At 38.8% G+C, this 14,546-nt stretch overlaps 1 protein-coding gene across 3 annotated transcripts; it reads left to right on the forward strand.

Annotated features, from left to right (window-relative positions):
• Positions 1–393: 393 nt before the first annotated feature.
• LOC114359651 (tripartite motif-containing protein 2) lies at positions 394–14,485 on the forward strand. Of its 3 annotated transcripts, none has more exons than XM_028314122.1 (10): positions 394–627; positions 6,629–6,753; positions 7,164–7,395; positions 7,480–7,543; positions 8,827–8,946; positions 9,350–9,562; positions 10,166–10,380; positions 12,146–12,372; positions 13,014–13,180; positions 13,831–14,485. In XM_028314122.1, the coding sequence occupies exons 1-10, from the start codon at positions 452–454 to the stop codon at positions 14,305–14,307; spliced, it is 2,016 nt and encodes a 671-aa protein (XP_028169923.1). In that variant the 5' UTR covers positions 394–451; the 3' UTR covers positions 14,308–14,485. The 3 variants fall into 3 exon arrangements, with proteins under 3 accessions (XP_028169923.1, XP_028169924.1, XP_028169922.1); XM_028314123.1 differs by having other exon boundaries at positions 7,164–7,388; positions 7,473–7,543; XM_028314121.1 differs by having other exon boundaries at positions 7,164–7,361; positions 7,446–7,543.
• The last annotated feature ends 61 nt before the right edge of the window (positions 14,486–14,546 follow it).

The following is a 14,546-nucleotide window of genomic DNA, read 5'->3' on the forward strand; positions in this document are numbered from 1 at the left end:
CGTACCTACATACGTATTTTCAGAACACCGCGTGGTATCGCGAGAAATATTGTCCTTAACAGGACCATCAATGGCGTTAGCTCTTACTTTAAAGCATTTTTTATTTTGGGGACCCAGTTTTCGATTTCATGCACACTTTTTTGGTATAAAGACCGGATCATTACAGAACGATTTTAAAAGTCAGTGTAAACACAGATAAGTGTTTTATGTCAGCGGCTGAATATAATCTTATCGAAGTATAATCAAGATAAATTGGACAGTCGGCAATAAAATGCATTTTTACATTGATTTGTTACTTCTATAATACATAATGAAAGGCTATTAAAGCAACAATGTACACGATTTGATTGCGACTGTACATAAAAGATAATGTGCACTAATTACCGATAACGATTCAATCAGTTTCACATTCAAGTGGTACCTACTTGTGTGCATGTGACGTTTGTGAATCATGGCGGAAAAGTTGAAGAAGAAGCCCTCTTTCTTCAAGCGATGGAGTAGTCAGAAAGATATCGTTAAAGAGAGCGGGAGGAACACACCTCCTTCTCCTCAACCTCAGTTCAGGAGTCCAATTTACGCTAGCCTATCCAGAGCTACAGGGTCCAATGCGATGATGAAACCAAGAAAGTAAGTACTCGTATAAGTTTAGGTATGTCGAAATCAAGGTGAAATAGGTTTTCTAGACATCGGGTACCTTGATGATAACTTCGATTTCATAAACAATGGTTTAGACAATCAGAATGAAAAAGGGGAATCCAAAATTTTGTCTCCAGTGTCGAAGAATTTATGCATGTCATAACGATTCTCTAAATTTGGTAAGGCTTAAAAAAAGACAATTACGTTCTGATAGTGTACGTTTCGTACCAGTAAAATTTTGCTTCTTAGTAAGTAACGTCACTCCCTAACTGGATTGAATGCGTAATAATTAATCCGATTTTGCTATCTCCATGATAAAGCTATTGTTAGGATTGGCCTTCTCCTTGTTTGTACGGCTTCTATTCAATTTCTCTGTAATAAGCTAGTAGGTACTGAAACAACTTAAATACTTATATACCACTACCGATAGGTAGTGGTATACTTTAAGTTGAACCCTTAATCAAACCCTTAATTTAATTTATTGTCCGTGGTGCATAATCTTATTCTTAAAGGTTTTAAACCTTTGTTTGTCACCTGTCATCCGCTTTGCAATGGAGGGAAGTCGAACCTTAATTTCGAACTCCTCCTATGTTCTTCTGATTAATTTCGTTGCGGGTCCAATGACAGTTTAACTTTCCCCCGGGACAAACTTGACCTTCATTGGTTGGGTTTTTGTGGCGGTTAAGCTGTAGATCCTGGCTACACAGAAGTTGCAGTGGTGGGAACGAGAGGTGGGAATAGTCCCGTACCGATAGGTAGGTATTATTGATATACCCTATAAGTACTGTACTAACTTTGCGTTATTGTATATGTTACGGTCAAAGTGATAAATGTGAAAATTATGAATAATGGACATGGCGCACAATTTTTGTTGAAGATGCCAAAAAAAACTACAAAAAGTTAGAATGAATACTGTATTTTTACTTTTTTGATATCTTTAAAAATGACTGAAATATTCAAGCTCAAAGTGCGCTCTTCCGCTAGGAGCGATTTTCCGCGCGGATTTTGAAAATGTGACGTAGTAACATGAAAAGCTGCATGTAAGATATTATCTGTGTACAATGGTTAGAATGGTTAGTAGGGGAGCCGAAGCGGGGATTTCAGAACTTACTAAAGAGTGGCAGACTAACATACAAGGAAATACTTTGTCACTTACCATCAGGTGATCCGTCTGCTCGTTTGCCTCCTATCACATAAAAAAAAACCTGGTTGATTACCTTTAAGTATGAATTTTTGATATAAAACGGCATTAGTTCTTATGCCTCTCACCCAAAAAATACCTCAATTAAGCCAAAATTTGAGACCGCAGCCAAACTTTGAGTGACGATGGAAACTAGCCTAGATGGAGGACACATGAAATTGAACTTCTGCTTCTTCATTGATAAAGACTTATCATTTACCACACCTTATCATTTTGTATTCCATTTTCAAGTCACCTTTTTTTCGCTTACTGTTTAAACAAAACGTGGGATTTTTTTAAATCTCAGGTTTTGATGTGCGTTCAAAAGACCTGAGATTTTAAAAAAAATCCCACGTTTTGTTTAAACAGTATACAGGGTGGAAACGTTAAGTGATCTCACTCGATTATTTCTAAACTATACAAGGTATTGAAAAACTGGTTACTGATGCTGAAAGTGCTTCAAGAGCTCTTTCAAACGGTACCAATAATAGGTTACAGAATAAACTGAATCTATCTGAAAATTCAATTTTTCCAGCTTCCATACTAAATGTATGCCAGACACACAATATTAGAAGTGTATTTTTTTTATTTAAGAATAAAATCTTAAAATAAACTAGTAAATTGTATTCTTATTTTAAATTATTCATGGGACACATTGGTTTTAGGCTTTACTTGCTATAATATTGTCAAGAGATGAGTGTCATGAATGTGGTAGTACAAAATGTATGGAAGAAGGAAACATTGAATTTTTTGATAGATCCAGTTTATTCTGTAACCTATTATTGATACCATTGGATAGAGCTTGTGAAGCACTTTTAGAATCAGTAATCAGTTTTACGATATTATGTGTAGTTTTTAAAATAATGTGACTTTACCAAATGTATGGAAGCTGGAAACATTGAATTTTCGGATAGATCCAGTTTATTCTGTAACCTATTTTTAATACCGTTTGATAGAGCTCATAAAGCACTTTCAGGATCAGTAACTAGTTTATTGATATCTTGTATAGTTTAGAAATAATCGAGTGAGATCACTTATCGTTTCCACCCTGTATATTATAAGAATAATATTTAAAAAAAACTATAAAAAACTATATTATATTTAAACTAAATGTACCAAATTTCACTCCAACTTACTGTCAACTCAACGACGCGCTTTAAAATCAAAGATTGACTTTGAATTATGCCTTATTTTACAATACACATTGAAAACAATATGACTTGCTTGAGCTTTTTCGACTTTTTCACAAAAATAACAAATAGGCATGAAGAGATTACAAAATTTCTGCAGCGACTGACATTTCACTTGATTTACTTTGACAGGTGACAATAAAGCCATAGACATTTGCCATATGAAAGACACACTTTTCCAATATTTTTGTTTGCCATGAGATTCTGGTACACCTATAGCTATCATTTAATGAAAAGATAAACTAAACTTTTTCAGCACAACGAAAATCTGCTTTGGCGCGTAGCAATGCAACGTGACAACTGCAGTTCGGACTTCTATATCATCGTACCATCGTACATTGAATAAAATATTTTTCTTTTTATCATCAAGCTTAGCAGTCTAATAAGTTACTATGACACTCGAGTTAATCCACATTCAGCACCATAGCCTTCCCTTCTACAAGGCCCTCTACAAATGTCAAAACGTCACTTAACCCTTTTAGCACCAGTTCTTTTGTTTTTGAGAAGATGTACCCAAATTTTTATATCAATTTAATTATAGTCCAGTCGTTTGGTACAAATTAACGTGGTTACCTGGAAAGTGTTCCGAGAGTTTTGAAAATTGGTGATTAAAATAGATTTCGCTATGCTGTCTGTTAGTCTGTTAGTTAAGTGTGATTGCCGCGCTCGTTGCAAAATTGGAAAAATGCTGTCTTAGAGAAGATTTTTGATAGTTACATTCTTTCCTATTTCGTCGTTACAGCCAAATGACGTTCACTGCTAGACAAAGGCGAGAGGCCTTTGGGTTTTCCTGGTTTTTCATAATGAACAGTCCTGCGCTGCCCGCATTCAGGTTCTTCCCGCGACCTTTACCAGATCGTCGGTCCACCTAGTAGGAGGCCTGCCCACGCTACGTCTTCCAGCCCGTGGTCGCCACTCAAGAAATTTTCTGCCCTAATGGCCATCGTCTCTACGAGCTATGTGTCCCGCCCACTGCCACTTGATTTTAGCAATTCTGCATGCTATGTCGGTCACTTTGGTTCTCCTGCGGATCTCCTCATTTCTGATTCGATCACGCAGGGAAACCCCGAGCATAGCCCGCTCCATCACCCTTCGGGTGACCTTGAGCCTTCTTATGAGGCCCATAGTAAGCGACCACGTTTCAGAACCTTAAACTTTCCTATTTATTTCACGACTAGCTTTTGCCTGTGGCTTCACCCGCGTGAAATTTAGTCAAAGTCAAAGTCAAAATTTCTTTATTTGTTTGGACTAATAAATAGTTCTTACAAATCGTCATTTTGCTCTTAAGGAGCCTCTACATGTCTCATAATCTTTTTACCCTACCAGCGCTTCGAGACCAACATTTGGCAAGTGCTGAGAAGAAGCGCCGCAACAAACTCAGTCACCACTGTCTGCCGGTTAATATAAATAGTGTCACAGATCGGCATATATTAATATATATTATTGTACAGTTTCAACCAAATCCGTTGAGTACTTTTTGCGTGAAAGAGTAACAAACCTGAGACACAGGAATCTTCCTAGTTCAGGTATCAACCCACCAACATTCTTACTTTTTGTTTTTCCTGATTGTTTGTTATCATAAATTATCTGTTATGTTGGTGAGAAATGAACATTACTTTACTTTATTTTAAACTTCCAGACATCCAAACTTTCGCATTTATAATATTAGTAGGATACAATTATGTAATGTAGAAACAAACAAGACAAAAAAAAATGTATACTTCAGCAACGCGAATTTTTTTATACTTCAGCATATTTAGGACACCCGGCAGCGTGTCCTGCAAAGAAATTCTGTATCAAAGAAAAAAGAACTCGCAATTTAGCAGGTACATTAATTTGACTGTTTCACAATTCTAAATCTATTTAACTTACATTACATGAAATTTATTACATTTATCAAAGCTTCTTAGCTTGTTTATGTCCCAAAAATTATAAAATGAAAAAAGTAGTTGTCAAAAACCTTTTTAAGGCGGATTTTTTTCAATAAGGCGGGCGCGCGCGCGGCTATAAACGAGGTCACAAAATTCGGAAAGAACATAGCGAAATCTATTTATTCACCAATTTTCAAAAATTCCGGAAATCTTTCCAAGTAAAATTAACAAATAACTGGACTATTTACTCGTTATTGAGCACAGAGACACAAATTGGTTATTTTTCCAGAAAATTTATATTTAGGTGCATAAATGTAAAAATGGCTTCATAGTGCACAAAATTGGCAATAGGTGGCATAATAATGGTTACTTTTTTAGCGCCTAGTTTGAAATGTGATTGAACGATGACAACTAACAACAGTTGTCAGTTAGGTAAAATTTTATTTTAGTTGGAAAAAGACAAAAAGTGGTAAATGGGTTAACGCGCGGGGGCTGCAAAATCATGTTGTGACGTCACGCGCGAATATTGGAAATTTTTGAAAATTTTAAAAAGTCCGTAAACTTCTCGAGGCTCTATCTTCGGTAATACTGGATGGATTGAGGTGAAATAAAAACTAGTGTAATGTGTGTGATCTAAACTTTAAATTAAGTCATAATTTAACTTAATATTACAACTTATGCGTGTTGTCCATTAGGGAATGGAATGCAGGCATCATTGTTTCATTACATGATAGCGTTAAGAAAGTTGTTGTGCATGTAGGTAGGTAATATGATTTATAGTCTTTACATTTAAAATTCTTAATGAGGTAGTTAGGTGTCTATAATAAATATAACTTACATTTATGATTTGATTTGATTTCATTTTTATCACCGGAACAATACAATAACGGACTTTCAGTCGATAATGAGCAGTATTTCAAGATTATGTTGTTATTAATCCAGAATATCAATAAAATTGCAAATAAATTATGATAAATTGTCGGAAAAGCATTTGGGAGTCAATAATAATGTAATCCTGATAAACGCATTAATTAATCAACTTTAGCATTGTTTGTATTTGACAATTTCGGAGCAAATTTAAGTTTGTTATTGTTGAAAGTTAAGTTCACTAACGTGAAAGACAAACAATTTGTTTCAATCAATACAGAAAAGATAGATAGATAGAATACACTTTATTGTACACCACACAAGATAAGAAAAGAAAGAGAAAAAAAAAATACAAAAGAAACGGCACAATTTAGGCGGTCTTATCGCTCTAAAGCGATCTGATCTTCCCAGACAATCTAGCTAGAGGACAGTTGGGACAGAATACCTACCAATATTTTGTGGGCGTAGGCACAGTACATTTACTTACGCATTCCTGCTGCCGTAAGTTATGTGGGACTCTACCTTGATCATCATCATCATCATTTCAGCCACAGGACGTCCACTGCAGAACATAGGCTTCCCCCAATGACTTCCACATCGCACGGTTGGTAGCAGCCTGCATCCAGCTTCTTCCTGCTACCTTTATCAGGTCGTAGGTCCACCTTGTGGGTGGATCTTCCACACTGCATTTTCCGGTACGTCGCCTCCACTCCACAACCTTGCTGCCTCATCAGCCGTCTACCGGATGATTGGCATTATTTGCCAATCACCAAGTATGCCTATTGAAACCTTCTGTCAGTCCCATCCCAATCTTCGATCTTCTTACCGCATTGCCTCATCATCATGTCTAATTTTAGCTAACCCATATAAAAATCACCATTTAGATTGTCAGCCGGAGGACTCAACGACTTGGTGCAGTGTCCACTATGCCTGGAGGTGTTCCACAATCCGAAGATGCTGCCTTGCCAGCACACCTTCTGTTTGGCTTGCCTGACAGTCTATATTGCCGGTTCGTACTACTTTTCGCATTATTCTTAAACGCTTCGACAAATAGAACGCATATAGTCAGGGTCAAATAGTTGGTGACACCCAAAGTGACTAAAGTGTTGATAAACACAACCTTATTCCCATTGTAACAAAGACGTGTCGCGAACTTTTTGGCTACTTTGGGTGTCACAAAGTATTGGTCGCTGATTTTACCTAGCTAGCGCATGAGGCTAAATGCTCTCTATCTATAGCCTCTCGTCGCGCTATAGTCCGTAGAATGTGGATAGTTCATATCAAAATACAGCACCGGCGCTAGCAGTAAGTACGCAACGCTCTACTACTCTTTAACGCTATAACACGATAGATGCGCTTTCTTTTTGGCGAAGCCTTAAATTCTATCCAATAAAGTTATAATTGTCCTTAATTCCACAGACCAGCCAATAATCGATTGCCCGATCTGCTACACCAGGATCCAAATACGGGGCCCAAACTACGTGAACGACCTGCCTTCCAACTTGTACATAGATTCCTTGTTGACTTACGTCGGCCTGGGCAATGATGCTGATGCTGAGGCTAAGAACCCTACGTTGTCTGCTCCTACCACTCTTCCAGTTAATGGTTCCACACCAGGACAGAGCGTGGAACTGTTCGCGGGAGGTACCAGGTGTTCTCAGTGCACTCCTACCACTCTTCCAGTTAATGGTTCCACTCCAGGACAGAGCGTGGAACTGTTCGCGGGAGGTACCAGGTGTTCTCAGTGCAAGACTGTGTGTGATGCAGTCGATGTGTGCAGCTGTGTGCATTGTAAGATGGTAAGTGTTGCTAGTGCTAAATTTTGGGTATAAAAAGTGAAACCTTACCTATAAGAACCTCCTCCTTTTTTGAAGTCGGTTGATAAAAAGTTAACCTTTTCAACCGACTTCAAAAAAAGGAGGAGGTTCTCAATTCGACCCGTATGTTTTTTTTTTTTTTTTTTTCTATGTTTGTTACGCGATAGCTCCGCCAATTATGAACCGATTTGAACAAATCTTTTTTCAGCGTATAGGTAATATCTCAAGGGTGGTCCCATTTAAATTTAATAATAAAAAAAACAACCCCCAAGGGTGGAAAATTGGGGATGAACATTTTTATACGCAATATCTCCGCCGATTATGAACCAATTTGAACGATTATTTTTTTGTTGAATAGGTATTATCAAAAGGGTGGTTTCATGCGAATTTGAAGAAAATTTTCACCCCCAAGGGTGGAAAATTGGGGATGAACTTTTTTATAATATACATTAAGAATATGGTCTCAATGTACTGCCTACCTTCAGTGGTNCGAAGAAAAGCGTCGAGGAAAGAAGAGGAAGATAATAGAAGGAGATACGAATAGTAGGGAAAAGTCAAAGAGATCAGGTGACGGAAAAAGAAGCAACCTAAATGAGTTCCATGTTCAATTGATAGTGGACCTTTATGATGCACATAAAAGTATTTTTTATTATTTTTAGAATAAAAACTATAAACTCAAATGCATCTTTCAGTTAAATTTTCACTATCCTGTATATGTTCTCACTTCCCTGTCCATCGAAAATAGAAAAACCGCTATAAAATCAATATTTATCATAATTTTGTCTGGCCCGTTAAAAATTGGATATGTTGTAGTATATTATCGGTCTTTAATCACTGTTTATACTGATTACTAACAAAAACTGGAGATTCATTTTATGGTCCTAAATAATTCCACCGTGAGTAGAACTACCCAACTATCAATATTTTCTGAAGCTACATCTTCGTTCGTTTCAGCCGAAAGATGTCCGCTGCTGGACAAAGGACTCCCCCAAGGATTTCCACAAAGACCAGTCCTGCGCCGCCCGCATCCAGGCACCTCTCGCGACCTTCACCAGATAGTCGGTCTACCTAGTGGAAGGCCAGCCCCTACGTCTTCTGGCTCGTGGTCGCCACTCGAGAACTTTTCTGCCCCAGCGGCCATCAGCTCTACAAGCTATGTGCCCCGCCCACTGCCACTTGATTTTAGCGATTCTGCGGGCTATGTCAGTCACATCTAACCTTAACGATAAAAATTAAATTTTAGTTCATAAATGGTTTCATTGCAGAGTTTCTGTCGTGTCTGTTGGGCACAGCACTTGGATGACATGAGAACTCAAATAGGATCGATTTTGAAGCAACTTGAATCTGCTTCGAATCGTCTCGAACATAAAACGGAGCATTTTACTGTAAGTATAGTTTTAGTATTTAAAGTTATAATTATTTGATTTAAAACTTTATTGCACATAGGGCAGGGTGCAAAAGGCGATTTTAACGTCATATCGTCGTTTCAGTTCTATCACCACCTAAGTCATTTTTAGCAACTTTTCAGGAGATTGGACGAAACGACGAGTCTTTCGATAGAGTCTAGCGAATGGCATCAAAATGTCAAAACCGCCCAAAAATCACTTACGTGGTCATAGAACGTGTACCTATCTGACGATATGGCATCCTCTCCCAGTCAATTTTTGGGCCATTCAGAAATAGGCATCCTCTTCCAATCAACTTTTGGGCCATGCGGAAATTAAAGTTATTTAGAGCTTCAGTAACATAGGAGTTAATTAAATTAAATATATTGCTAAACATTTTCAGGATCGTTGCGAGCGCATAACAGAACAAATAAATGTAGCAGCAGAAGAGAAGATCAGTGCCATAATCGCAGAGAAAGAGAAATTGTTAAAAGAGACAGTTGATCTGCAAAAGACTGGGGACCTCACCGCCCTAGCTCTGAAGAGTTCTCTGGAGGAAGCAAAAGCAGTTGCCACGAGGGAGATGGCGGATACCAAAACTGATGATGAGAGAAAGGTATAAACTGTTTTCAGACAAGTATTAATTTAGTTCAGCAGCGCAATCGAAACAGTACTTAGCCCCTTAGTAAGTCGATAAGGTACAAGTCTTGTAATCCGAACGACGCAAAAGCCGCAATAGTTCTCTAACTTAGCTCAATCGAAATGCCATCCGAAACGCAGAATAATTTCATCATCAGGTTATTTAGTCTCGATTGCAGGAGAACAACCCTCGATAATTTCCCTGAGACAAATTGGCCTACACTCCATACCTACGCTGGCCAGACGGGTTGTGAAAGCGAGGAGTAGGCACATAAGTACTTCAATGAGGGTTTTCGCGTATGAAAAGTCTGCCAGATGGCAGTACGTAGACGCAAGGTCCAAATGCTGCATGATTGGTTATTTTTGACATGACATTGACAGATATGTCAAAATCCACTAATCACGGAGCAGTCAGACCCCACATCCACGTCCCGCCATCTAGCGGATCTTTAATGCGCGAAAACCCTCATTCAGATCAATTCGATCAATCAGGTTTATTAAACCAATTAAGTAGAAGCAATTACACTGTCTCCTTAACCAAATTAGTGTTCGTTATTAAAAAAAATATTTTAATTTTCAGGTGGCAACCTTCGTGAACCTCCACCAAAACGCCTTGCAGATATTATCAGAGGTTTCCAAGTGGGACACAGACAGTTTCGTGTTCGACAAAGAAGGGTTCCGCATAGAGATCGACTCGGCAACGCCTGTGGACGCGGAATCGGATGACCCGATACCAGAGGGCGCTAAACAGAATAACCCTCTAGAGAGCGAGGATACACTGTTTCTGCATTACAGGTAAGAAAGGAGAGTGAATAGGCACTTACAGGGCAGATATGTACCATCGTAGACTGCATCTCACTTAATACCAGGTGCGATTGCGGTCAAATACCTGCCTTTATAAGCATAAAAAGAGTTTATATTATAGGTAGAGTATATAACTAGTGAAAGGTGGCACTAGGAAAGAGCAGTAATTTCAAAAATCTTGCTGAATTCTTCAGTCAGAATCAGTACCTCTATTACGAAAAACTTTCGAGTTCGTTTCGTTTGCGTATTCAAAGTGCCATCGAAAAATTTTGTATGAAAAATTAAACAGCGCCCCCTATATTATAGCCGCCCTAGGGGCTCGTTCGGTTTACAAGACTTGTCTTGACTTACTAAGGGGCTAAGTGCCGTATTCAATTTCGTTAAATTGCTAAACTAAATTAATACTTGTCTGAAAACAGTTTATACCTTTCTCTCATCATCAGTTTTGGTATCCGCCATCTCCCTCGTGGCAACTGCTTTTGCTTCCTCCAGAGAACTCTTCAGAGCTAGGGCGGTGAGGTCCCCAGTCTTTTGCAGATCAACTGTCTCTTTTAACAATTTCTCTTTCTCTGCGATTATGGCACTGATCTTCTCTTCTGCTGCTACATTTATTTGTTCTGTTATGCGCTCGCAACGATCCTGACAATGTTTAGCAACATATTTAATTTAGTAATTCAGCTTCTAGTTACTGAAGCTTTAATACCTAACTTTAATTAACTGTATGGCCCAAAAGTTGACTGAGAGAGGATGTCGTGTGGCATTAAAATCGCCTTTTTCACCCTGCTCTATGTGCAATAAAGTTTTAAATCAAATAATTATAACTTTAGATACAAAAACTATACTTACAGTAAAATGCTCTCTTTTATGTTCCAGACGATTCGAAGCAGATTCAAGTTGCTTCAAAATATTATAGCCGCCCTAGGGGGCGCTGTTTAATTTTTCATACAAAATTTTTCGATGGCACTTTGAATACGCAAACGAAACGAACTCGAAAGTTTTTCGTAATAGAGGTACAGACTGTAGTTTTGTACAATCGCTAGCATAATATACAATACTTCTTGCTAGTTAGCACTTTTAATTACAACTACATAGGATGCCACACTGTCATGTTACCTATTAGGTACTCACTTATGTAATAAATAGACGTGCATGCGCTTGAGCAATGTTTCAGATGTGAAATTGCTTTGTAGAACTAACAGGCGCTTTGTTAACTTGTACAAGTTTCGTCCGTGTGAGTTGGTAATTTCCAAATCTGAGTACCTACCTTATTCACAACGAGGAAGCTCTTACCTACATCTTATCTGATGAAAAGTGCTAGTTCTAATGCTGTATGTTTGTATTTTAATGATGTAGGCTTTATAAAACTCATTTATTTATGCAAGTAGGCTTTTATGAAGCACTTTACACGTCCCAGTGTTAACCCTACCACTGCTTCGGGCAATAAATGGGCCAGTGCTGAGAAGAAGCAGCGCAAGAAACTCAGTCACTATTATCAGCCTCTTTTTCAAGGGTTTACAGAATTTAAAATACCCATAGTTATATTCATCCCAAACATTTTTATCTTTTAAATAATCATCGACTTTATAGTAGCCCTTTAAAAAAAAAGTAGTATTTATAGTAGCCCTTTGCGCACAATGGCCCAATCATGAAGCTAAGTGCGGTATTCGATTGCCCTGCAAAACGAACTATAGTAGCCCTGTTTCATTATACTTTTAATTTTTTGGCTATTATTTTAAATAATAAATCACTTTTATAGGTCTCGCAACTTCGTCCCCCACTACGTTTGGCGTAAAGCGTCCAGACCAGGCGGTGTAGCCATCAGTCCTTGGAGCGGGCACCTCTATGTATGCGGGATGGACATCCACTGTGTGCTGGTGGTAGAACGGTCCCAGGCCAAGGTCGTGAGGCGGCTCACGAATGAGGACATGCTGTGTCCTGTTCAGATCGCGTTCATGAAGAGCTTGGGAGAGGTGTATGTGACTGGTTAGTATACTTCCAGAAGAACATATTGGCACTGACGTTATTGTAGAATTTAACTAAGAACTTGCTCTTATTTCTAATAAATGCTTGGGCTCATGAGGCAGAAAGATTCTGGAATGGAGGCCACGTACCGTAAACAGATTAAATCTTACAAAAGTTGCAAGATTGCAGACCGCTTCAGACCGGTCAATCTGGAAATCATTGGGCCTCTCTCAATCAGTCAGCAGTGGAATTCCCATGGCTGAAATTATGACGAAGATCCCATAGCGTTTAGATGAAATCTTTAGATGAAAAGAAGCACAATCATTTGTACAGGGTGGCCCAGATAGAAATGCACTTTTAAAAATTCAAGGAAAAAAATTCTGTGTAATTTTGTAGAACTTTGTTTATTAAAATTTAAAGAAAATTTAACGGGCCACCTTATATCGGACTTCATTTGTATGCCTCAAGGTGCCACAATATCTATAGCGCTGCTGATCTTTGATGCCCAATAATGATTATATGCTGCGGGCAGCGCAGGACAGTTCATTATGGAAAACCTTGGGGGAGGCCTTTGTCCAGCAGTGGACGTCATTTGGCTGAAACGAACGAACGAATGATTGTATTGTAGTGAGTCAGTCCTCAACTGTCTTTTCTCGTTCCAGACAAATGGAAGCACTGCATCCACGTGTTTTCCAAAGACGGCGAGTTCTTACGAACTGTGGGCCAGAAGGGCAGTCGCCCGGGCATGTTCAGATCGCCTGAGGGCATCGCGACTGACAACGCTAACCAACTGCTGTATGTGGTTGATACGGGGAATGATAGGGTGCAAGTAAGTTATCATAGTGTTGTAATTATAAAAAAATCTCAAAAAGTCTTTTGGTATTGCCATGTTATAAACTGGTTGTATGAAATAATTGACGAAATTATCATGAGGCAATTTTGATGTGAAAAACACTATAAATATTGTTATAGGGTGTCAGCAAGATTTCAAATTTAAATTGGAGCCACTTTTTTCCTGAATTTACGGAAGAGCCTCTTTATGAAAATTTTATTTTATGTGCTTAGGTTTTCTTCAAAGCTGTGTACAGAAGAATTTGACTGTTAAAAAGAGTAACGGCCTATTCAGACCTAAGCGGTATTCGCTACCGTCTGCGGCAGAGAAAACGCTCTAGCCGCGGTACTTGATACTAAATACCTGAGCAAAACCCACGTGGTATGTACCTCTACCCACTGCGGCAGCGAATATCGCTCAGGTCGTTCTAGCCGCGATACTTGATACTAAATACCTGAGCGAAACCCGCGCGGTATGTGTCAGCGAATATCGCTCAGGTTTGAATAGGCCTTAAAAGATAAAAAAATGTGACCACTAAAAGCATTACCATAACTAAACCACTAAACATAAAAGACACGCCGTAAATTATTTTCGCTTGCAACACTTTCCTTAAAATGATATACTGACTACGCCACCGTTCTTTCCAGATCCTCCAGCCCGATGGCAAATTCGTGGACCACCTCGGCGTAGCATCCAAACTACAGCCTATCAATACTACCTCAGTCTGGACCTCATCAGAGGTCAACTGCACCGAACTAAACGCACCTACCAGTGTAGCCGTCACATCTGACCGCGTAATCGTCTTGGACAGCGGAAATAAACGCATAAAGATATACAATAAAGAGAATAAGAGCAAAATAATAGAGTTCGGGTCTATGGGCCAAAGAAAAGGGCAGTTTAGGCAGCCAGAAGTGCTAGCAGTCGACCCCTTAGGGTTCATTTTAGTGGGTGATTCAGGGAACTGCCGCGTTCAAGTCTTCAAACAAAATGGGCAGTTGGTAAGGGTCTTTGGAGGAGTAGGATCCGCTCCTGGCCGATTTGGTTGGATATCAGGCATTTACGTGACGAAACAACTTGATGTAATTATTAGCGATACGAAGAACCATTGCGTTAATTTCTTCTGATATAATATTTGAGATTTGATGAGATTTCGTTATGTGTTAACCGGTTGGTCAATTTATTTTTAGATAAGTAGGTACTACGGGTTTTTGTTGTCGATTCAGCAGTAATTACTATTCTAACGGTCAAACTAATGACTCGATTTTGGTCATTCACGGACCGGGTATGTATAACGCCTGCAGTGGTCCCAGGTTCTAATCCCGCTGGATATAATAGCGCAAAAAAACATGATTATTGTTAATAA

The sequence above is a fragment of the Ostrinia furnacalis genome, unplaced genomic scaffold (assembly GCF_004193835.3).
Source record: "Ostrinia furnacalis isolate ACB-3 unplaced genomic scaffold, ASM419383v2 OfSCF4536, whole genome shotgun sequence".
Taxonomy (NCBI): domain Eukaryota; kingdom Metazoa; phylum Arthropoda; class Insecta; order Lepidoptera; family Crambidae; genus Ostrinia; species Ostrinia furnacalis.

What these genes read in the sequence shown, in the direction of transcription:
- LOC114359651 (XM_028314122.1), top strand. Translation starts at nt 452, where the DNA reads ATGGCGGAAAAGTTGAAGAAGAAGCCCTCTTTCTTCAAGCGATGGAGT. An exon ending in GGGAGAGGTGTATGTGACTG is followed by an intron (nt 12,373 to 13,013) that starts GTTAGTATACTT and finishes TTCTCGTTCCAG; the next exon opens with ACAAATGGAAGCACTGCATC. An exon ending in CGGGGAATGATAGGGTGCAA is followed by an intron (nt 13,181 to 13,830) that starts GTAAGTTATCAT and finishes CGTTCTTTCCAG; the next exon opens with ATCCTCCAGCCCGATGGCAA.